We start from the raw sequence: 24,792 nt of genomic DNA on the forward strand, positions 1-24,792 counted from the left end.
CAAAAAAGGCAGACTAGCTTTCTCTCCTAGTCTGGATGCTGATGTGTAGACGATTACAGAAGGACCTTGAAAGCAAGGCAGAGTCAGGTACTGTCTGAACACAGAATTTTAATAACAGGGAACCCATTATGACTTCAATATGGGTGTTGCCATTGCTTACATTCTCCTGAAAATGCAAACTGAATGATTATTGTGCTGATCCACCTGTCTTAATACCTTCTAAGACACTAACCATTAACAAGTTTGCATATCAGAAAAGACAGATCTGCAAACTTGTCCTTGTTCAGTGGCTCAGTATTTGCCCTTGACAAACTAGATCATATAGGTTGATATATTTGGTCAGTCAATGGACTTTTAATATTATAGGCTTTAATTGTGCTTTATTATTGAGAATCATAATTAAAAAAACACAGTACAATTGTACAATCTCCCTCCCACCAACAGCTGTCATAAAGGAGATGTCACTACAGATGACATGCAGTGTTAAAAAAGGTCAAACTGTCTTAGATGTGACAATATTCCATGAACGCATGAAGACATAATATGACTGGTAACAAGAACAGCAATTAAAAGATTAACTGAAAACTTTGCAGACTGCAAAATAAATGAAGTTTCACCCCAGGACATATGCATTAACTCCAAAAGAGAACATAATTTGATGGCTCTCTGCTGATCCTTCAATTGTCAGTAGCGTGCTTTATTTCTTTCATTTAATTTGATGATTTCTTATTACAGATATTAGAAGTAGCAGTTTAAATATAAAACTTTGCAAATAAATGTAGCAAAATACCCAGGAGGCAATTCTACAAGACAAAGGACAAAGCAATGAGCATTACTTACTTTTCTTTCCAATGCGGAAGTGTTCATGTTCAAACAATTCTTAAAATCAAAGCAAAAAAAATGTAATTACATATGGGTCTCTCTGTAATCAAGAATTAAACCAACATGTCAACAAATTTACTGCTGAATTTTTTTTGATTACATTGGTACAAAGGAAATCCTCTTGACTTAATAGATATCATAAAAAGGAAAACCCTGAGGAGCTTCAGGTCAACAAAACACTTTCACACTTGTAATTACATTTTAAAACCAAACTTCAGACAAACAGCTAAATACAGATAGTATAAATATATGATAACTCTTTTATCTGTCATAGGATTTGTATTTCTAGTCACCCAGACCAAAAACTTTCACAGCTCTTGTTGAATAATTTTATTTTATAGATTGTAATAAATTACAATAAGTCAGTATTGTAAAAAAACAAGTTTCACAAGATAAAGTCAAAGCATACAATAAAATGTCTTGTGTAAATAAGAGCTAGTAAAATAACTATAAATTACATTATATAATGAGAGATTATATAATAAATAATGTATTGGGTTAGAATATTCATATTAAAAAAAAGAAAAGAAAATATACAAAATAGAAATTAAATTACAATTATAATATCAATAGTCAGGTATGATTATGGACGCTAAATGCTAAAAAAGGGGGGGGGGGAGATGAAATAATAATATAAGATATTATGAAACCATAATGGATTATAAACTACAATCAGGGCCAAGGTCCATCTATATGGCTTGGTATTCCCTGAAAAAGTAAGGAAACATATTTTCTACCCCTATTTGTACTATAAAAAGGGGGTAGGGAAAGGGGAAGGTTAGTAATAGGAAAGGGGAGGAACAAAAAACCTTCCAGAGAGTAATATTTTGTGGTATAGTAGAGATCGCATATCAAATGGAATGTGGTATTTATCATATTTCTTTGTATCTATATAAATTATTTATTTGTACCTGGTGGAAGATAATGAACTATCCATGGTTTCCATATGGATTCAAATTTGAGGAATTTGTCTAGATAAATCGCTTGTCTTTGCATGTACCATGGCTTGTGTCACTCTTTGTTTGACTGTTTGTATGCAAACAGAGTTCGTTTTCCATGCTTTCGCTATGGATTGTTTAGCTGCTGTTGTTATAAATAGTAATAGTTTAAATTGGTGAAGTATCAAGTTTTGGGGTTTAAAGTTTAATAGTGCTACAGTTGGATCAGGCATTAAATAAATATTGTTGAAAGAATTTAATACTTTCTTCCAGAATGAGTTGGCTATGGGGCACTCCCACCAAAATGTATGTGTGTGTGCCCAGTGTTGTACATCCTCTGAATCAGTTGGCAGGGTATTGATGGTTGAATTTGGCTAATTGTGCTGGAACTAAATACCATCTAGTAAGGACTTTGTAATTAGTCTCAGGGGCTACAATATTAGGAGTAGCTGATTTGGTTGCTTGCCAGATTTCAGCCAAATCTTGTTCATCTAGATGGAGGTGGAGATCATTCTCTCATTTTTCTGTGTAGTATGGAGGGGAGGAAGTTGTATATGACATTAATTGGGCATATAAATCTGAAATCAGTCCTCTTCTGCGTGGGCCTGATATACAGCTTTGTTCAAAAATAGAAAATGTATGAGGTGTAGTGGCTGTTGGTTTGTGTGGGGTCAGAAAATTCCTAATTTGAAGGTACCTGAAGGTTTCTGTTTATGGTAAATTATGTTGCGCACATAAAGTTGGGAAAGGTATTATATTTGAGGATTGAAAGAATTGGTTTTGTCCATGCTGAAAAAGATTTTGGGGAGGACCAGGCCGGACAGAAGGAAGGGTTATGAAGGAAAGAGAGTAGAGGGTTTTGTTTAGATTGGAACCCAAATTGAGTATTTAACCTGTCCCATATGGAGAGACTATGTTTAGTGTAGGGATTAGTGATAGATTTCCATTGAGTGGGGGTAAGCCAGAGGAGATTTGCAGATTTGCAGTGGAGAGTGGATCACAGTCCACTGATTCTAATGCTACCCAGAAAGGTATTTCTTTAGTGGCATGGTTTTTTGTCAACTGAGCTAATTGTGCTGCATAATAATATTTTGTAAAATCTGGTACTACAAGTCCTCCTTTTATTTTGGGAGCATATAGAGTTTGTTTCGGCAGGCGTGGTCTAAGTTTATTCCAGATATATTGTATGGTTTTGCGTTGGAGGATACGTAAGAAGTGTGCGGGAACTGTTATGCCGCGTACACACGACCAGACTTTGAGGGATTAAGTCCGACAGACTTTCGAAGGAGTTCTGACGGAGTTCTGGCAGAATTCTGACGGACTTTCCGAATGAGCGGACTTGGCCACACACAATCACACCAAACTCCGACAGATTCGAACGTGATGACGTACGACTCGACTCGAATAAGGAAGTTCATAGCCAGTAGCCAATAGCTGCACTAGCGTCGGTGTTAGTCCGTCGGAATAGCACACACACGAGCGAATTTCTCGGTAGGAACTGGGTCCGGCAGAGTTCTGGCCGAAAAATTTGAAGCATGTTTCATTTCTAAAGTCTGTCAGACTTTTGCGAATCAAAAGTCCGTTGCAGCCCACACACGATCGAATAGTCTGCCGGAATCATTCCGTCAGACTTTGGATGTTGAAAAGTCCGCTCGTGTGTACGGGGCTTTATAGGAAGTACTCTGAAGAGGTAAAGAATCTTTGGGAGAATGGACATTTTGATAACAGTTATCCGACCCATCCATGTTAGAGGTAGGGATGACCATGTGGAAAGTAATTTGGATAGTTGTGTTAACATTGGGTGATAGTTAGACATATAAAGATCACTTGGATTAGCTGTGAGATTAATACCTAAATAGGGGATATGAGTCATTGACCAGGTAAATGGGAGAGAGCTGCGTAGTTCTAATTGAAGTTCGGGCGATAATGATACGTTTAGAAGAATCAGTGCTGATAAGAGTCTCAGTGGAATCCAGAATAGGATATAAAGGCCTTTGGATCTTGATATAGGGCAGAAATCCATTTTAGGAAGTGTGTACCAAATCCCTATTTATGGAGAATTGAATTTAAATAGGGCCAGGACAAGGAATTGAATGCCTTTTTAATATCTAGTGAGAGGAAGCAAGTTGGGATGTTTTGAGTACGTGCAATGTGGGCTAATATTGCAGCTCGACGTATGTTATCTCCTACTTGTCTTGAAGGAATAAATCCCGTTTGGTCTCGGTATATTAAAGTGCCTATAATAGGATTAAGTCTGGTAGAGATGATTTTTGCCAGTAATTTAATGTCTACATTAAGTATTGATATTGGTCTATAATTGGACCAAGAAGTATCGTCTGCATTTGGGTATCATAGAAATTGAGGCAATGAGGGATTCTGGACGGAAGGAGCGACCAATAAGAAGGGAATTAAAGGCATCAACAAAACATCACAGCTCTTTACACACAGCACAGCCCTGTCTGCCAGTTAAAGTGGTTGTAAACCCTTACAACACACTTTGACCTACAGGTAAGCCTAGATTAAGGCTTACCTGTAGGTCCAAGAAATATCTCCTAAACCTACACGGTTTAGGAGATATTTGCCGAAAGACAGGCACCGATGTCTACGGCGCATGCACCGTAGACAGCGGCGTGCAGGCGCACTGAGCGTGGCACCGTCAATGGCGAATATGCTGCACGTGGCGGCTCCCGTGCGCATGCGCGGGAGTGACGTCATCGCGGCTTCGCCGAATGACAGCAGCTGAGCAGCGAGACCCCCCGAGAAGATGGATGTGCCGGACTACGGGGGACAGCGGTGACATCGCTGGCTCCTGTGTCAGGTAAGTGACACATAATGGACTACTATGCGATGCATAGTAGTCAATTATGCTTTACCTTTGCAGGGAATGAAAGAGGAAGTAAACTCATTAGGGTTTACTTCCTCTTTAAGTAACATTCACAGGTCTTGTCCCTCCCCAGTTCTGTGAATGGTTAGTGAAAGGAGAAGCCGCAGACTAATAAGCTCACCTGTCTGATCTCTCCTCCTATTAGCATGCTACATGTTAGCACAGTAATGAGTAATGTAGCAACTGATTGGAAAAGGTAGAAGCAGCAGAAGGAGACAATCAATGCTTGGTTGTAAAGGATTGCAAGAGGCTGATAAGTCAGATTCAAATACATATACAGTTTGAATAAAAAAAAAATTTTTGTACTTTCCATAAAATCTTTTACTTAAAGTCCAATGAAGAACACAGGAATAGTTGAGTTATACCACAGCCTACAGGAGGTTGGGACACCGGCAAAAAGAAAAATGATATCCACCTTCCATATCGCCCCTTGCCTACCCAGCATGCCTCAGTTTTGTAAAAAAAACAGTACCAAGGGCAAGAAAAAAAAAAAATATAGGGGTGGGACCTGTGCCCCTAAATGGATTTCAATACTTTCTATTGAGGAACACGTGAATTCAAAAGCCATTTTGATACCCAAAAACAGTCCAACTGTGGGTTGTGCAACAGCCACAACAGGTCCATAAAATAGAACTGTAAGCTGTCTGCAATTCAGAACTACTTGAAGGATAAATACCGAATATGAGCAAGATGTGAACAAACCCCTTTGCAGGACAGGGAAACTGCCAATGACCAAAGGAAGGCACAGAGGATCAACTTGATGCTCAATAGCAGGACAAAAGAAATCACTGCCAAGAGGAATGACTCCATTCCAAGGAACACTAAGCCTCACCAGCAAGTGGCTGTGAAACCAAAAGCAGGTGGAACAACATAAATACCTGATAAAAAAGACACAGAACAACATGATGTGGCCTACACATAAAACACTAGGACAAGTCAGGCGGCACAGTGGTGTAGTGGTTAGCACTCTCACCTAGCAGTAAGAAGGGTCGCTGGTTCAAATCCCAACCACGACACTACCTGCCTGGAGTTTGCATGTTCTCACTGTGCCTGCGTGGGTTTCCTTCGGGTACTCCGGTATCCTCCCACAATCCAAGACATGCAGGTAGGTTAATTGGCTCTGTCCAAAATTGGCCCTAGTATATGAATGGGGACCTTGAATTGTGGGCTCCTTGAGGGTAGGGACCAATGTGAGTGTGCAATGTACAGGGATAGGGACAATTGTAGACACTCACTCAGGTTGAACTGGATGGACTGGTGTCTTTATTCAACCTTACTAACTATGAAACTATAAAACTATGAAGTCCTCAGGAGCTACCTTGGACAAAAACAAACCCACAAGGGAAGACCGGACAGTCTACATCTGAAGGCCTTACACCCCCAATTCTTATGATTTGGGAAAGAAAGTTTCCATAATAGGAATCAGGATGCCTGGCCTGGAAACTAAATTTTGCAAGCAAGATATTCCAAACCAAGAAAGGCCAGCAAAAAAATAAAAATGGACTTTTCTGCAGAGCTCAACAAAAGGCATCCAACCTCCTAGGACACTAGCATAAATTGAGGCATGCTGGGCAAAGGACATGCTATACATGGGCTGACTTAGAATTTCTCTTTTTGCCCCAACCACCAGTAAGTAGTGATATAACCCAGCTGTTTCTGAATTTCTCTGAATTTTTTTTATATTTTGGATAGAAAGTGTAAGCATTGAAACAGATTTATTTTTCCTGCTAACGGATGCTCTGCTCACTAACTGTCCTGGTGATGTTTTTAGATAAAAACTTTATTTTTGGCCATATTTGGGAAGGCTAAAGTGTCTGCCAGTTTTGTATGCCTATGCTTATATCCGTGCCTGGTTAAACCACAGTCAACCAGGGTAGAGTGTGAGGGAAAATCTCTTTAAATGAGCCCTGTACTGCAGTAAACCCAACAAGGATTCTAACCTTTCCCCACACACTACAAGTATAAAAACAAAAAAAAAACACATTCTCACATCGTCCAAAACTAAGAGAAAGGGGTGTTCTATGATGGATATATACTCTGAATAAGGTTCTGCAGAAAATCACTATTTTTTTTTTTTTTTAACTCTTGTAGTGATCAGCATAATTTCAGCTAAATGTGGAAGACAGAGACATTACACCACAACCAGTGTTGCATAAACATATCTTAATGGCATTTTTCAAAATACTTACTGCAAAAAAAAAAAAAAAACAGGAGGTAACTATTCATTTACAAGAATCAATCAAGAATAATTGTTCGATGCCCATGAAAGTGTAGTTTGTCTACTAGGAAGTACTTAAAGGGAAAGTGTTGTTGAGAAAATGATCTGCTTTGAGGTATGGTTAGGTTGTGGTGTAATAGCAGGCATTTCGGTGCAAGATGGATTTGTATACTTTGATTTAACACTTGGCTATGTGCAGCTCAAGATGATCATGGAAAGAATCGCCCAGCAGAAAAATACAGACTGGCATTGGTATTGCTGGCCCTGACTCTTGCTGGCACCTTTACTTTGCTGACACAAAAAGCTTTGCCACAGGCAATAATGCTCAATACCTCTGCTCATTCGTGGCGCTGTCAGTATTTCTGGCAGGCTTGATGCTTTTGCTTGCCACTTTCTGTACAAACAGAAAGGGGCTGGAGCTACTCTGTCCTAGTTCTATATAATTTCCCAGTGCATTCTGGGATACAGGAACCTCCACTGCTCCTCCTTCAGCACCACATTAACACGTTATAAATGCTTTACTAACACCCTGTAAATGTTAAATGTGAAGTTAAGGTAGCATTACTATTGAAATTAATGGGGGCGGCTGATGGCTCATGAAAGCAATATGCAGCTTGATTTTTAACATAACACAATGCTACAACTGGTACTTTCTATGTGTTATAATATTCTAGGAGCCATCAAGCAAATTAGTGGCACAATTTGTCACAAACCAGGTTGCCCCTCATTCAGGGAAGTCTCTGCAAAAGGTTAACAGTGAATTTGCAACCTGTGCATCTGTATTCCTGGGCACTAGAACTGCACAATTCTGGCCAAAATGAGAATCACGATTGTTTTGCTTAGAATGAAAAGATCACGATTCTCGCAATGTAAAATCTTTCACATCATACAAAATAAATTGCGCTAACTTTACTGGTTCGTTTTTTAAATTAATTAAAGTAATTTTTTTTCCAAAGAAATAGCATTTGAAAGACGACTGTGCAAATAAAGTGTGACATAAAATATTGCAACCCCCATTTTATTCTCTAGGGTCTATATATATATATATATATTTTTTTTTTTTTAAGTGGTTAAACTTTCCTCACTTAGACCCTTTCACACTGAGGCGATTTACAGGTACTACAGTGCTAAAAAATAGCGCCTGCATAGCGCCACTTCTGTCTCTCCAGTGTGAAAGCCCGAGTGCTTTCACACTGGAGTGGTGCACTTGCAGGACGTTAAAAAAACTCCTGGAAGAAGTATCTTTGGAGCAGTGAAGGAGCGGTGTATATACCACTCCTAAACCACTCCTGCCCTTTGAAATGAATGGGTAGCACGGCTATAACGCCAGCAAAGCGCTGGTTTTAACCCTTTCTCGGCCGATCGCAGTGGGTAAAAGCGCCGCTCTATCACCCGAATAGGGTCTCGAAATTTAAAGTAAAGTGTCGCTAAAAATAGCAGTGCTTTACCGTAGACGCATCCACCGCCCCAGTGTGAAAGGGGCCTTACACACAAAGTCTATTCCTTTGACAAATTGTTACAATGTTTTGACTTGGTTCCACTGCTAAAGAATGTTGTAATTGTTGGCAGACTGCCTGTTTTTTTTCTTCCTTTCTTTTGACGGATGCGGCTTCAGAAGAACGAGAGAATTCTTTGCATAGCAAGAATTGTGAAACACTTTTGTCGAGATCACAACAGGGAAAAAAATTGCGATAATGATTCTTGACGATTAATCGTGCAGCTCTACTGGGCACCAAATGTGACAATTTGAAAAGTTCTAAGCGATTTATCATTGAAAATCAGAGGCAAGGGACCTACCTGGTGGGACCGGCGTAGAGTCATCCACTCCTAGCTGACCTGTGTTTAAATTAAGCTCCCCAAATAATTCTCTCTAGAAGTAAAAGAGAAAAAAAAACATAACATTTTACCTGGGAAATATAGTCTTTTAATTCATCTAACACAATGATTTATTATTTTTTTATCCCTGGAATTTATATATTGCTGACAATTTATTCAGAACTTAACATACTGTACATTCACATATAAAAGGGACACTAAAATTGTTTTTTTTTTTTTTAACTAAAATATCAATTATACAATTTTTTTTTTTTTTTTAGTCCAATACCATTGTTTTGGGGCTTTTTTTGTCCTGTGCATGCTCCCTATCCTGCACTGATGCACCTCACAGCTACTGGTGTACAGTGCCATTATTCATTATTTCTGGTCACATGCTCTTCTCTATGCGTACTACAATAAACCATAGCATGAATTTGTCTGCCCAAATGTAGTCCATTTTGGAATTGAACAGGAAAGAGTTGCTACATTCATATACATAAGGGGGGCAAGGAGAACGAACATAGCCACCCTAGAACAGGAAGCATGAGAACAGCAGAGAAAAGCTTGCAGAGATTAAACAAAAGGAAGAGAGAGTGTTAGAAAGTACATTCTACTTATATTTAAACATATTGCATGCATTTTATTTGGGGTTAGGGTTCAGTGTGACTTTAAATATATACAGTGCCTTGCGAAAGTATTCGGCCCCCTTGAACTTTTCAACCTTTTGCCACATTTCAGGCTTCAAACATAAAGATATAAAAATTTTATTTTTTGTGAAGAATCACCAACAAGTGGGACACAATTGTGAAGTGGAACGAAATCTATTGGATTTTTGAAACTTTTTTAACTAATAAAAAAATGAAAAGTGGGGCGTGCAAAATTATTCGGCCCCCTTGCGTTAATACTTTGTAGAGCCACCTTTTGCTGCGATTACAGCTGCAAGTCGCTTGGGGTATGTCTCTATCAGTTTTGCACATCGAGAGACTGAAATTCTTGCCCATTCTTCCTTGCAAAACAGCTCGAGCTCAGTGAGGTTGGATGGAGAGCGTTTGTGAACAGCAGTTTTCAGCTCTTTCCACAGATTCTCGATTGGATTCAGGTCTGGACTTTGACTTGGCCATTCTAACACCTGGATACGTTTATTTGTGAACCATTCCTTTGTAGATTTTGCTGTATGTTTGGGATCATTGTCTTGTTGGAAGATAAATCTCCGTCCCAGTTTCAGGTCTTTTGCAGACTCCAACAGGTTTTTATCCAGAATGGTCCTGTATTTGGCTGCATCCATCTTCCCCTCAATTTTAACCATCTTCCCTGTCCCTGCTGAAGAAAAGCAGGCCCAAACCATAATGCTGCCACCACCATGTTTGACAGTGGGGATGGTGTGTTGAGGGTGATGAGCTGTGTTGCTTTTACGCCAAACATATCGTTTTGCATTGTGGGCAAAAAGTTCGATTTTGGTTTCATCTGACCAGAGCACCTTCTTCCACATGTTTGGTGTGTCTCCCAGGTGGCTTGTGGCAAACTTTAGACGAGACTTTTTATGGATATCTTTGAGAAATGGCTTTCTTCTTGCCACTCTTCCATAAAGGCCAGATTTGGGCAGTGTATGACTGATTGTTGTCCTATGGACAGACTCTCCCACCTCAGCTGTAGTTCTCTGCAGTTCATCCAGAGTGATCATGGGCCTCTTGGCTGCATCTCTGATCAGTCTTCTCCTTGTCGGAGCTGAAAGTTTGGAGGGACGGCCAGGTCTTGGTAGATTTGCAGTGGTCTGATACTCCTTTCATTTCAAAATGATTGCTTGCACAGTGCTCCTTGGGATGTTTAAAGCTTGGGAAATCTTTTTGTATCCAAATCCAGCTTTAAACTTCTCCACAACAGTATTACCGACCTGCCTGGTGTGTTCCTTGGTCTTCATGATGCTCTCTGCGCTTTCAACAGAACCCTGAGACTATCACAGAGCAGGTGCATTTATACAGAGACTTGATTACACACAGGTGGATTCTATTTATCACCATCAGTCATTTAGGACAACATTGGATCATTCAGAGATCCTCGCTGAACTTCTGGAGTGAGTTTGCTGCACTGAAAGTAAAGGGGCCGAATAATTTTGCACGCACCACTTTTCAGTTTTTTATTTGCTAAAAAAGTTTAAATTATCCAATAGATTTCGTTCCACTTCACAATTGTGTCCCACTTGTTGGTGATTCTTCACAAAAAAAATTAAAATTTTATATCTTTATGTTTGAAGCCTGAAATGTGGCAAAAGGTTGAAAAGTTCAAGGGGGGCGAATACTTTCACAAGGCACTGTATACTGTGCTTTGCATAGCAAACCAGTCACTATTTACAATTCTTATTACCATTATACATTTAAAGTGTATACAGTTGTGCTCATAAGTTTACATACCCTGGCAAAATGTATGATTTATTGGTCATTTTTCAGAGAATATGAATGATAACACAAACTTTTCTTTCACTCATGGTTAGTGTTTGTCTGAAGCCATTTATTATCAATCAACTGTGTTTACTCTTTAAATCATAATAACGACAACAGAAACTAGCCAAATTACCCTGATCAAAAGTTTACATACCCCAGTTCTTAATACTGTATATTGCCCCTTTTAACATCAATGACCACTTGAAGTCTTTTGTGGCTCTTTATCTTCTCAGATGGTAAAGCTGCCCATTTCTTTTGGCAAAAAGCCTCCAGTTCCTGTAAATTCTTGGGCTGTCTTGCATGAACTGCAAGTTTGAGATCTCCCCAGAGTGGCTCAATGATATTGAGATCAGGAGACTGAGATGGCCACTCCAGAACCTTCACTTTATTCTGCTGTAACCAATGACAGGTCGAATTGGCCTTGTGTTTTGGGTCATTGTCATGCTGGAATGTCCAAGTACGTCTCATGTGCAGCTTCCTGGCTGATGAATACAATTTTTCTCCGGGATTTTTTGATAACATACTGCATTCAACTTGCCATCAATTTTGACCAAATTTCCTGTGCCTTTGTAGCTCACACATTCCCAAAACATCAGCGATCCACCTCCGTGTTTTACAGTAGGAATGGTGTACCTTTCATCATAGGCCTTGTTGACTCTCCAAACGTAGCATTTATGGTTGTGGCCAAAAAGCTAAATTTTGGTCTGATCAATCCAAATGAATTTGTGCCAGAAGGTTTGAGGCTTGTCTCTGTGCTGTTTGGCGTATTGTAAGTGGGATACTTTGTGGCATTTGCTTAGCAATGGACTTCTTCTGGCGACTCGGCCATGCAGCCCATCTTTCTTCAAGTGCCTCCTTAGTGTGAATCTTGAAACAGCCACACCACATGTTTTCAGAGAGCCGTGTATTTCATCTGAAGTTATTTCGGGGTTTTTATTTGCATCTCGTTTGGTTTTAACAGAACCCCTCATTTTCCACTTCTTGATTAGAGTTCGAACACTGCTGATTGGCATTCTCAATTCTTTGGATATCTTTTTATATCCCTTTCCTGTTTCATACAGTTCAATTACCTTTTCCCGCAGATCCTTTGACAATTCTTTTGTTTTCCCCATGACTCAGAATCCAGAAACGTCAATGCAGCACTGGATGAAAGGTCTGTCAGGAGTCCAGAAACTCATTGACCTTCTAAACACACACACTAATTACAAGTGAACAGATCACAGTTGAGGATGGTTCCTTTAATAGGCATTCAAAACCCTTTGTGTAAACTTGTGTGCATGTTATCAGGCCAAAATCCCCAGGGTATGAAAACTTTGGATCAGGGTCATTTGAAAGACTAAACACAGTTGATTGATAAATGGTTTTAGCCAAACACTAACCATGAGTGAAAGAAGTTTGTGCCGTCATTCATAAGCTCTGAAAAATGGGCAAGAAATCATAACTTCTACCAGGGTATGTAAACTTATGAACACAACTGTATATTATATATACACACATAAAATAAAAATTGTGTGCTAAACTGACCCAGTCAATACAGCTTCACTTTTATCCAAGAGATCAAATATAAAAGATGCTTTTAAAATACTTACAGCCTTACAGCATATTGCAAAGCCGCCACTTCACCACTTCTCAGACAGTGCATTTACTAGATAACCAAACTGGCCTACAACAATCTTTCTCAACTCCAGTCCTCAGGTACTCTCAACAGGTCAAGTTTTCAGGATTTCCCTCAGACGAAACGGCTGTGGTAATTATGAAGGCAGTGAAACTGATCAAATCACCTGTACAAAATAATGGAGAGCCTGAAAACATGACCTATTGGGGTACGTCAGGACTGGAGTTGAGAAACATTGGCCTACAGTACCGGAAAAGTAGTTTTGTCTAGTATTTGGAGAACCAGAGGGGCCAAAGCAAATATTCGACCCATCCAGCAGTCAAATAATTGTAGTGGTTGAGGAGTGGAAACACAGCCATTTATCATCACATGAGCATTCAGAAAGTGTGTGTGTGTAAAAAAAAAAAAAAAAAAAAATATATATATATATATATATATATATATATATATATATATATATACACACACACACATATACATACATACATACACACACACATATACATACACACACACACACTATATTAACCACTTCAGGACCGCCGTATTGCCATTGTACGTCAGCACAATGGCACAGGCAGGCAGAATCACGTACATCTACGTAATTGCCTTCCAGCGGGTGGGGGGTCCCATCGGACCCCCTCCCGCTGGATACGGCGGTCCGATTCGGTCCAGGAGCGCTCCGTGAAGAGGGGATGGCCGTTCGTTTTCGGCCACCCCCTCTGGATCGCTCCTGGCCAATGAGAAGCTTCCTCCCCTGTGTATTGTTTACACAGGAAGGAGGAAGTGATGTCATTCTCCTCGGGGCGGTCTTTTTGACCGGACTACGAGGAGAAGAGTAAAAGTAAGTCTGCACGAACACTACACTGACATGTAGGTACACACAGGCACACAAACCCCCCCCGATCCCCCCCCCGATCGCCCCCCGATCCCCCCCCCGCCCCCCCTCCCCCCCCAGTCACAGTGTCACTGATTGCATTGATCATTTCTTTACTGATCAATGCATTCAGTGTCAGTTGTGACAGTAAAAACTGTCAGGACAGTTAGTGTTAGGTCCAGGGTAGCCCCCTATCACCCCCCAATAAAGATTTAACCCCCTGATTGCCCCTAGAGTTAACCCTTTCACCCCCTTTTGCCAGTGTCACTAAGCGATCATTTTTCTGATCGCTGCATGTGTCGCTAGTGTCGCTAGGTAGCTAGTTATTTTTTTAGGTTCACCGCCAGGTTTTTATATCGCTAGGTACCCCGATATACTACCCAATAATGTTTTTAACCCCCTGATTGCCGCTAGTTAACCCTTTCACCCCCTTTTGCCAGTGTCACTAAGCGATCGTTTTTCTGATCGCTGCATTAGTGTCGCTACAGTCGCTAGGTAGCTAGTTATTTTTTTAGGTTCACCGCCAGGTTTTTATAGCGCTAGGTACCCCGATATACTACCCAATAATGTTTTTAACCCCCTGATTGCCGCTAGTTAACCCTTTCACCCCCTTTTGCCAGTGTCACTAAGCGATCATTTTTCTGATCGCTGCATGTGTCGCTAGGTAGCTAGTTATTTTTTTAGGTTCACCGCCAGGTTTTTATATCGCTAGGTACCCCGATATACTACCCAATAATGTTTTTAACCCCCTGATTGCCGCTAGTTAACCCTTTCACCCCCTTTTGCCAGTGTCACTAAGCGATAATTTTTCTGAACGCTGCATCAGTGTCGCTAGTGTCGCTAGGTAGCTAGTTAACTAGGCTCCCAAAAAGTCCCCCACATGTGGTATCCCCGTACTCGGGAGAAGCAGCAGAATTTATTTTGGGGTGTAATTTGACTTCTGCCCATAGCATGTGTGAGCAATATATCATTTAGTGACAACTTTGTGCAAAAAAAAAAAAAGTTTGTAATATTCCCGCAACTTTTGGCAAAATATAAAATATTCCATGGACTCAACATGCCTCTCAGTAAATAGCTTGGGGTGTCTACTTTCCAAAATGGGGTCATTTGGGGGGGTTTTGTGCTATTTTGGCATTTTATGGCCTTCGAAACTGTGATAGGTAGTGAGGAGTTAAATCAAAAATTTGCACCCTTAGAAATCCTGAAGGTGGTGATTGGTTTTCGGGGTGTCGTGCGCGACTAGACTCCCAAAAAGTCCCACACATGTGGTATCCCCGTACTCGGGAGAAGCAGCAGAATGTATTTTGGGGTGTCATTTCACATATAACCATGGCATGTGTGAGCAATATATCATTTAGTGACAACTTTTTGTAAAAAAAATTTTTTTTTTTTTTTTTTGTCATTATTCAATCCCTTAGGACAAAAAAAATAAATATTCAATGGGCTCAACATACCCATCAGCAATTTCCTTGGGGTGTCTACTTTCCAAAATGGGGTCATTTGGGGGGGATTTGTACTGCCCTGCCATTTTAGCACCTCAAGAAATGAGATCGGCAGTCATAAATTAAAAGCTGTGTAAATTCCAGAAAATGTACTCTAGTTTGTAGACGCTATAACTTTTGCGCAAACCAAAAAATATACGCTTATTGACATTTTTTTTACTAAAGACATGTGGCTGAATAAATTTTGCCCTCAATGTATGACTAAAATTTAGTTTATTCGATTTTTCTTATAACAAAAAGAAGAAAATATCTTTTTTTTTCAAAATTTTCGCTCTTTTTTCATTTATATCGCAAAAAAAAAAAATCGCAGAGGCAATCAAATACCATCAAAAGAAAGCTCTATTTGTGGGAAGAAAAGGACGCAAATTTCGTTTGGGTGCAATATTGCATGACCGCGCAATTACCAGTTAAAGCAGCGCAGTGCGAAATTGCAAAAAGACCTCTGGTCCTTAAGGTGTTTATTGGTCCGGAACTGAAGTGGTTAACAAGAGTATTGTGGTGATGCCTGCCTTTACACACACATGAACTTTAAATGACATCCTTGTTTTAGTCCGTAGGGTTCAATACTGAGCTGGCCCACCCTTTGCAGCTATAACAGCTTCAAATCTTCTGGGAAGGTTGTCCACAAGGTTTAGGAGTGCGTCTATGGGATAGTTTGACAATTGTTCCAGAAGTGCATTTGTGAGGTCAGGCACTTGTGGTGAAGGAACTTGACTAGCCTGCACAGAGTCCTGACCTCAACCCAATAGAACACCTTCGGGATGAATTAGAGCAGAGACTGGGAGCCAGGCCTTCTAGTCCAACATCAGTGCCTGACCTCACAAATTGTCAAAGAATGGAAGAATGGTCAAACATTTCCCATAGACACACTCCTAAACCCAGCTTTCCCAGAAGAATTGAAGCGGTTATAGCTGCAAAGGGTGGGCCAACTCAATATTTAACCCTACGGACTAAGACTGGCATGCCATTAAAGTTCATGTGCGTGTAAAGGCAGGCATCCCAATACTTTTGGTAATATAGTGTGTGTGTGTGTGTGTGTGTGTGTGTGTGTGTGTGTGTGTGTGTGTGTGTGTGTGTGTGTGTGTATACACACACACACACACACAGCGCCTTGAGAAAGTATTCATATTCATACCCAGGGTTAGGCTATAAAAAATATCCCAAGCCTTAAACATCTCACGGAGCACTGTTCAATCCATCACCCAAAAATGGAAAGTGTATGGCACAACTGCAAACCTACCAAGACATGGCCATCCACATAAACTGACAGGCCTGGCAAGGGGATCATTCAGAGAAGCAGCCAAGAGGTCCATGGTAACCCTGGAGGAGCTGCAGAGAACCACAGCTCAAGTGGGAGAATCTGTCCACAACTAGGACAACTATTACTCGTGCACTTGTCCACTTGGTCTTTATGGAAGTGTGGCAAAAAGAAAGCCATAAGAAGTTCCGTTTGCAGTTTGCGTAAAGCCATGTGGGGGACACAGCAAACATGTGGAAGAAGGTGCTCTGGTCAGATGAGACCAAAATTTAACTTTTTGCCCTAAAAGCAAAGCGCTATGTGTGGTGGAAAAGAACACTGCACATCACCCTGAACACATCGTCCCCACTGTGTAACATGGTGGTGGCAGCATCATGTTGAGGGGGTGCTTTTTTTCAGCAAGGACAGGGAAGCTGGTCAGAGTTTATGGGAGGATGGATGAAGCCAAATACAGGGCAATCTTAGAAGAAAGCCTGTTAGAGAGTCTGCAAAAGTCTTGAGACTGGGGAGGAGGTTCACATTCCAGCAGGACAATGACCCTAAACATACCGCCAGAGCTACAATGGAATGGTTTAGATCAATCCATAATCATGTGTTAGAATGGCCCAGTCAAAATCCAGACCTAAATCCAATTGAGAATCTGTAGCAAGACTTGAAAATTGCTCCATCCAATCTGACAGAGCTTGAGCTATTTTGCGAAGAAGAATGGTCAAAAATTTCACTCTCTAGATTTGCAAAGCTGGTAGAGACATATCAAAAAGATTTGCAGCTGTAATTGCAGTGACAGGGGATTCTACAAAGTATCAAAGTATTGAGGGGGGCTGAATACAAATGCATACCACACTTTTCAGATATTTATTTTGTAAAAAAAATTTGAAAATGATTTATCATTTTCCTTCCACAATTATTTGCCACTTTGTGTTGGTCTATCACATACAATCCCAATAAAATACATTTACGTTTTTGGTTGTAACATGACAAAATGTGGAAAATGTCAAGGGGTATGAAGACATCTTGGCTATGACCCTGGTGTATAAACTTTTTTGCGGGAAATAAGTAAACTGTATGCAAGCTGTAGCTTTGTGCTGCACATGAACTGTATTAGGGACAATTTCATACATAAAACAGAAGGAAGACTTATTTTCACTATGACTTACCAGTTCCGGAATATCTTTAATTTTTAATGGGACCTGAATCAGGCCCAGTTGAGCCCTAAAAGTTGTCTGGTCAGTGTCATAGTTAGGATTACGAAGATTAATAAGCACCTACAAGGGAGTAAAGAAAAGGAATTATCGAACTGGGAAGATGGACATTCCAATTTAAAATATATTATGAGGAATTACTGAGAACCTACATAACAATACAGAAGCCTTAAAAGACACTTCCCTTGCCTGCCACCTGCCTGTCACAGCTGGTAACACTACCTGTTGCTTTCAGGCATGGGGGAGCAAATGACCCCCTGTCCTTCGTCAGGACTCAGACCTAGCAGATTATGACTAGATCTGAGCATTGTCACATGACTAAGGAAGTGAGGTCACCACTGACAGCACTGATTTCAGTGCCTGTTGCAACAGAGAGGAGTGGAGAGGGTGTGCAAGAATGGTAAGCATAATGGAGTCAGAAGGAGCTTTTTTCAGAGACCCGATCACCACCTGCATGGGACAGAAGAAATTGTCTTTTTTAATATCACAGACTACTAAATGAACAGACCATGACCATGACATATAAATTCAAAGTATACCTATACTCAAATGTTAAATTAAATAATTTAGATCTCACATAAGCTTTAACATGTTGATATAATTTCAAAAATTGCTTTCAATTCTTTTAAAGCTGCATCTTTTATTAAAATAATATCAGGAAATCCTGCCATGGAGGTCCATAAGTGCAGACACTTCCTGTTATATGATGACAACTGTCTCCCAGTTGTGTTGTGTTGCCCCCCTGACACATGCATCCTTGGTGGACACTACAAGCAGATGTGCTAACAAACAATGCTCAAACTTTGTAATTTCAAAGCAATAATGTGCGCTAATGTGAGCTAATGCTGGACCAAGTGTATATAGATAGGAAGTAACTTAACCCCTTGCTGCCAGACTACGTAGCCATGGTTATGTGAACAGTTGTACTGTGGCCATGGCTGCAGTTGCAGTCATGACCCCGATATTATTTTTCATAGAGCTGGCGATGCCCTTTTTTGTAAAAGCAATCCTAGTGGCAAATTACCGCTTTTACAGGAAGAGGGAGGGTGTCTCCTCCTCTCGCAACCCCCCGTTGCCTCTCCAGACTCTCCTGTCTCACCGAGGAGCCCGGTACTAAAGCCAGAGGTTCTATCGGTTTACTATACAGCTGATCAGAACTTTCCCAATTATCTCTATGGTCCAAGAGACTCGAAGCCACTAGTATTTTGTCATGTCCGGTTTGGGCAGAATGTAAACAATCCATTTTTCGACTGAGAAAGCATCTGTTCAAACTAATCTTGGTTTGAACAGATGCTTTTTAAGGGCAGAGGAGAGAACTGGGGTCTAATAGACCTCAGATGCAACAGTAAAGTTGGTCGGTCATGCTTTATTGTTATCACAAGGGACATTTACATTCCTTGTGATAGCAAAATAAATAGACAGTGTATAAATAAATAATAATAATAATAATTCTAGCACCAGACTCTCTGCACAAATCTAAAATGGTAACCTGTAAAGCAGGGATCTCAAAACTACAGCCCTCCAGCTGTTACGGGAACTACATGTCCCATGAGGCACTGTACAACTCTGACATTCACAGACATGACTAGGCATTATGGGATTTGTAGTTCCTGAACAACTAGAGGGACATAGTTTGTAGACCCCTGCTGTAAAGGCTTTCAAAGTGTTGCCTATGGATAATAAAATGTATGTAGTTTGAAGCCTTTTCACAGACGTGTTCGATTTTAAAGCATGACATGTTTGGCATCTACTTGCTTGGTGTAACATCATCTTTTTTTTTTTTTTTTTTTTTTAGTAATTTATAAATGGGTATTATGTTGTGTTTTTCTGCATTAAAATTAATTAAAGTGCATTTTTTCCAGAAACAATTGCGCAAATACCATGCGACATAAAAAATTGCAAAATCCCCCATTTTATTTGCTAGAGCCTCTGCTTAAAAAAATGTATAATGTTTGGGGTTTCAAGTAATTTTCTAGCAAAAAATACAAATTTTTACATGTAGGAGAAAAGTGTCAGAATAATCCTGGTCCTCAAGCGGTTAAAGGTGTTGAGATCATGTAACTAAGCCAAAGATTTGATATGTGGCCAGTACTGAAGAGAGTCTGAAGCATCATTTCAGCCAGTCTATTACTCTATTTTCAGCAAAATTGTTACTGCAGCCATGTGGTAAAATGTGAGTATAAATCTGCTAGTGCACAAAGCAGGCGGCATAGAAATTCCACTTGTGCGATGACTGCATCTGCCGAAATACACAATGTTTGTAAGTTTTGCTCAGTAATCAATTTCCAGATCTGTTAGATCTGGCCATAAGTGTGCGTGCCCCAGTATTTTGAATTTCAGATTTTTACAAGATGATGCTATCAGTACACATAAGACTAACCTAAAGCCAACAATATAACTACCCAGTGGAGGCAGTTGAACAAGTAGAATAGTCAGGTGGATATGTACTGGCACTATGGTTACATATTACAGTTGGGAAAGCATGTACAGAAAACCCCCACCAAACCAAGGATTAACACATTTTTTAAAATCATACTAATAGTAATTTTTATCATATCCATATTTAAAAAAAAACACATGAATACCATACTGAGAAAATTCACACATTCAATAATAAGGCTCCTGTTACAGTGGAACTTCACCCAAAAGTTACGCTCTTCCTCCTGCTTTGCCTCTCCTCTTTCAGATTTAGCACATCATTTTTTTTGGGGGGGGAGCAGGTACCCGTTTTTGATAGGTACCTGCTCCTCCATTTCTGGTCAGATTGCCACAGTATCTGAACAGTTTGCCCCCCTCCACAGCCTTCTGGAACATGTCACAGGTCCCAGAAAACGACAGGACTAATCAGATGCGCATGCGCAGTGAGCAGCCAGCTTTGCAGTCGCAAGCAGTCACAGCCAGCTGCCCAGTGTTAGAATGCCGGCGCTGGGGACCGAAGCCCGGTGAAGAAACCAGCCACATGAGACTCCACTGGATACTGGGACAGGTGAGTGTCTAATTATTAAAAATTATCAGCTACAGTTTTTATAGCTGCTGACTTTTAATTTTTTAATAGAGGACTGAAGAACCACTTTAAGCCGCATTTCTCTCCCAGATGATATTGTGTACCATCCCACCAACGAAGATGGCTTCCAATTAGAAGAGTAATGGTGAGAGCATGTAGCCCAATATAATATTGCCTGGCCATCAAATGAAGTTGCATGAGACTAAATGCTCAGATTTTTCTTTCAAAAAATGAATTGAATATACTGTAAGCTAAACAGGAGATAAACAAGGATATTTCATTTTAATGCTTGTACATAGTTTCAAGTGTAGTACAGACAGACAGATAAAAGGTGACATTTGAGTTCATTCTTGGTGAAAGGGAAAATAGGTTTGTGAAATAGAACTTCTTAGGCATTTTAGGTAAATTTTGATGGAGTATATTTCTAATCAGGGGAAATATTCAAATCCAGAGTCTATGTGATTTTGGCCAGGAACACAATATGCAGAACACAGTACCTATCTTCAAACATTCACAAAAATATGTTGGGTTACATAGGGGAGTATATATTTTGCCAATATGGAAATTGCGAGATACCAGTAGATTTGATGTGTAGGGGTGGGGTGAGCGTGGAACACTAATACTCCTACAGAGGCACCATCCCAAGAAAATGTATAAATATATTTCAAAAAATGTTTTTTTTATAGAACAGAATGGGACTCTAATTGTGTCTCGGAGGAGTATGAAAAAACAAAAACAAAAAAAACAACAGATTTATACAAAAGTAAACAAGTTTTTATTAACCACTTAACAACCGGCCCATAGCCGAATGACGGCTACAGGGCGGTTGTTTAACTCTGAGAGGCCGTCATATAATGTCCTCCCAGAATTGCGCTCTTGCGCGCCCCATGGAGTGCGCACTCGAGAGCATCCGTGAGCACCGGGTCCACAGGACCTGGCGCATCATGGATCACAGTAAACGGCCGCTCATCGCGGCTGTTTGCCACGTGATCGCTCCGTCAAATGAGGGAGCGATCACTTGTAAACAAACCGGCGTCATGACACCGGTTCCTCCCTCCCCTCTCTGTACCGATTGGTACAGTGGAGGGGCAAGAGATCGGTGTCAGCAGCGCTGTGGGCTACATCTGCAGTGCCCACATCCCTGCTCACCGAAATTTAACCCGCCAATACTCTGCAATACTCTGCCATACCCTGCAATACCTTGCCAATACTCTGCAATACCTTGCCAATACTCCGCAATACCCTGCCATACCCAATACCCTGCCAATACTCTGCAATACCCAATACCCTGCCAATACTCTGCAATACCCTGCCATTTTTTATTTATTTATATTTTATTTCAGGCTTCCCAGCCTAGAGGTGAGATGTGGGGTCTTATTGACCCCATATCTCACTGTAAAGAGGACCTGTCATGTCATATTCCTATTACAAGGGATGTTTACATGCCTTGTAATAGGAATAAAAGTGAAGGGTGACATGTTAGGTATCTATTTACTCAGTGTAACTTCATCTTTCACATTATGCAAAAACATTGGGCTAACTTTACTGTTTTTTTTTTTTTTTTTTTTTTTTAAGCACAAAACTGTTTTTTTTTCCAAAAAAAAGCGTTTGAAAAATTGCTGCGCTAATACCATGCGTGATAAAAAGTTGCAACGACCACCATTGTATTCTCTAGAGTCTTTCCTAAAAAAAATATATAATGTTTTGGGGTTCTATGTAATTTTATAGCAAATAAATGATGATTTTTGCATGTAGGAGAGAAATGTCAGAATTGGCCTGGGTGCTCCAGAACGCCTGATGGTGCTCCCTGCATGTTGGGCCTCTGTATGTGGCCACGCTGTGTAAAATTCTCACATATGTGGTATCGCCATACTCGGGAGTAATAGCAGAATGTGTTTTGGGGTGTAATTTGTGGTATGCATATGCTGTGTGCGAGAAATAACCTGATAATATGACAATTTTGTGAAAAAAAAAAAAGGAAAAAAAAAATCTTGATTTTGCATAGAATTGTAGGAAAAAATGACAAATTAAACTCTTCATGCCTCTTACTAAATACCTTTGAATGTCTTCTTTCCAAAAAGGGGTCATTTGGGGGGTATTTGTACTTTCATGGCTTGTTAGGGTCTCAAGAAATGAGTTAGCCCATCAGTCTTTCGGGTGTGATCAATTTTCAGATATTGGCACCATAGCTTGTGGACTCTAGAACTTTCACAAAGACCAAATAATATCCACCAATTTGTACTTATTTTTACCAAAGAGATGTATTAGTATAAATTTTGGCCAAAATTTATGAAGAAAAATTACTAATCTGCTAAATTTTATAACGAAGAAAAATTATTTTTTTTTACAGAATTTTCTGTCTTTTTTCTTTTATAGCACAAAAAAAAAAAACCCCAGCGGTGATTAAATACCACCAAAAGAAAGCTCCATTTGTGTGAAAAAAGGACAAAAAATTCATATGGGTACAGTGTTGCATGACTGAGTAATTGTCATTCAAAATGTGAGAGCACCGAAAGCTGAAAATTGGTCTGGTTATTAAGGGTGTTTAAGTGCACTGTGGACAAGTGGTTAAACTAAAAGACAAAGTTTAAAATACATTACAGTCTTTAGTGATTCAAATTTTGAAATCAGGGATGTGCTGGTTCCCAACAGGTTTATACAAAGAGTGGCCTACGCGTTTCGTGGTTGAAACCGCTTTGTCGGGGCCTTGAGAATAGCACAGATGAAAGCGTCATATAAATTCTACAAATAAAACATTAATATATCATACATCATATGATTAATGTAAATACGCACTGATGCAAATGGCATAGATGTGTTGACTAATGGTCTATACATACATTTATGACAAATATATATTTTATATATCAATCATTTTACAGCAAATGTTGATAAACTAAAAATACTGCAATAAAAAACAAACAAAAAACAACATCAGTCATATTAACTGTATATATCCGCTGGTGTGCAGTCATACTTTGCGTGCCTGGTATGTCTAAATGCGGAAAAACCACAAGTAAATGGAATTAATATGTCTGCTGTTGTTTTTTATTGCAGTATTTTTAGTTTATCAACATTTGCTGTATTATTAATTATATATATATATATATATATATATATATATATATATATATATATATATATATATATATATATATATATATATATATACATATACACAGTGGTGTGAAAAAGTGTTTGCCCCCTTCCTCATTTCCTGTTCCTTTGCATGTTTGTCACACTTAAGTGTTTCGGAACATCAAACCAATTTAAACAATAGTCAAGGACAACACAAGTAAACACAAAATGCAATTTGTAAATGAAGGTGTTTATTATTAAAGGTGAAAAAAAATCCAAACCATCATGGCCCTGTGTGAAAAAGTGATTGCCCCCCGTGTTAAAACATACTATAACTGTGGTTGTCCACACCTGAGTTCAATTTCTCTAGCCACACCCAGGCCTGATTATTGCCACACCTGTTCACAATCAAGGCATCACTTAAATAGGAGCTGCTTGACACAGTAAGGTCCACCAGAAGATCCTTAAAAGCTACACATCATGCCGAGACCCAAAGAAATTCAGGAACAATTGAGAAAGAAAGTAATTGAGATCTATCAGTCTGGAAAGGGTTATAAAGCCATTTCCAAAGCTTTGGGAATCCAGCGAACCACAGTGAGAGCCATTATCCACAAATGGCGAAGACATGGAACAGTGGTGAACCTTCCCAGGAGTGGCCGGCCGCCCAAAATTACCCCAAGAGCGCAGCGACGACTCATCCAAGAGGTCACAAAAGACCCCACAACAACGTCCAAGGAACTGCAGGCCTCACTTGCCTCAGTTAAGGTTAGCGTTCATGCCTCCACCATCAGGAAAAGACTGGGCAAAAATGGCCTGCATGGCAGAGTTCCAAGGAGAAAACCACTGCTGAGCAAAAAGAACATCAAAGCTCGTCTCAATTTCTCCACAACACATCTTGATGATCCCCAAGACTTTTGGGACAACATTCTGTGGACCGATGAGACAAAAGTGGAACTCTTTGGAAGGTGTGTGTCCAAGTATATCTGGCGTAGAAGGAACACTGCATTTCATAAAAAGAACATTATACCAACAGTAAAATATGGTGGTGGTAGTGTGATGGTCTGGGGCTGTTTTGCTGCTT

The 24,792-nt window shown here is 39.9% G+C and overlaps 1 protein-coding gene across 1 annotated transcript in view; it reads right to left on the reverse strand.

Annotated features, from left to right (window-relative positions):
• The window catches only part of TBC1D19 (TBC1 domain family member 19), a 259,514-nt gene that overhangs the window by 159,310 nt on the left and 75,412 nt on the right, over nt 1–24,792 (reverse strand). The window contains exons 8-10 of the mRNA XM_077477677.1: nt 17,585–17,692; nt 8,720–8,792; nt 841–879 (exon numbers count right to left, since the gene is read on the reverse strand). Of these exons, the coding sequence (XP_077333803.1) occupies nt 841–879; nt 8,720–8,792; nt 17,585–17,692 (220 nt within the window). The remainder of the gene's footprint in view (nt 1–840; nt 880–8,719; nt 8,793–17,584; nt 17,693–24,792) is intronic.

This window comes from Lithobates pipiens, unplaced genomic scaffold, assembly GCF_037356315.1.
Source record: "Lithobates pipiens isolate NorthernLeopardFrog02 unplaced genomic scaffold, aLitPip1_a1.2 Scaffold_13, whole genome shotgun sequence".
Lineage (NCBI taxonomy): Eukaryota > Metazoa > Chordata > Amphibia > Anura > Ranidae > Lithobates > Lithobates pipiens.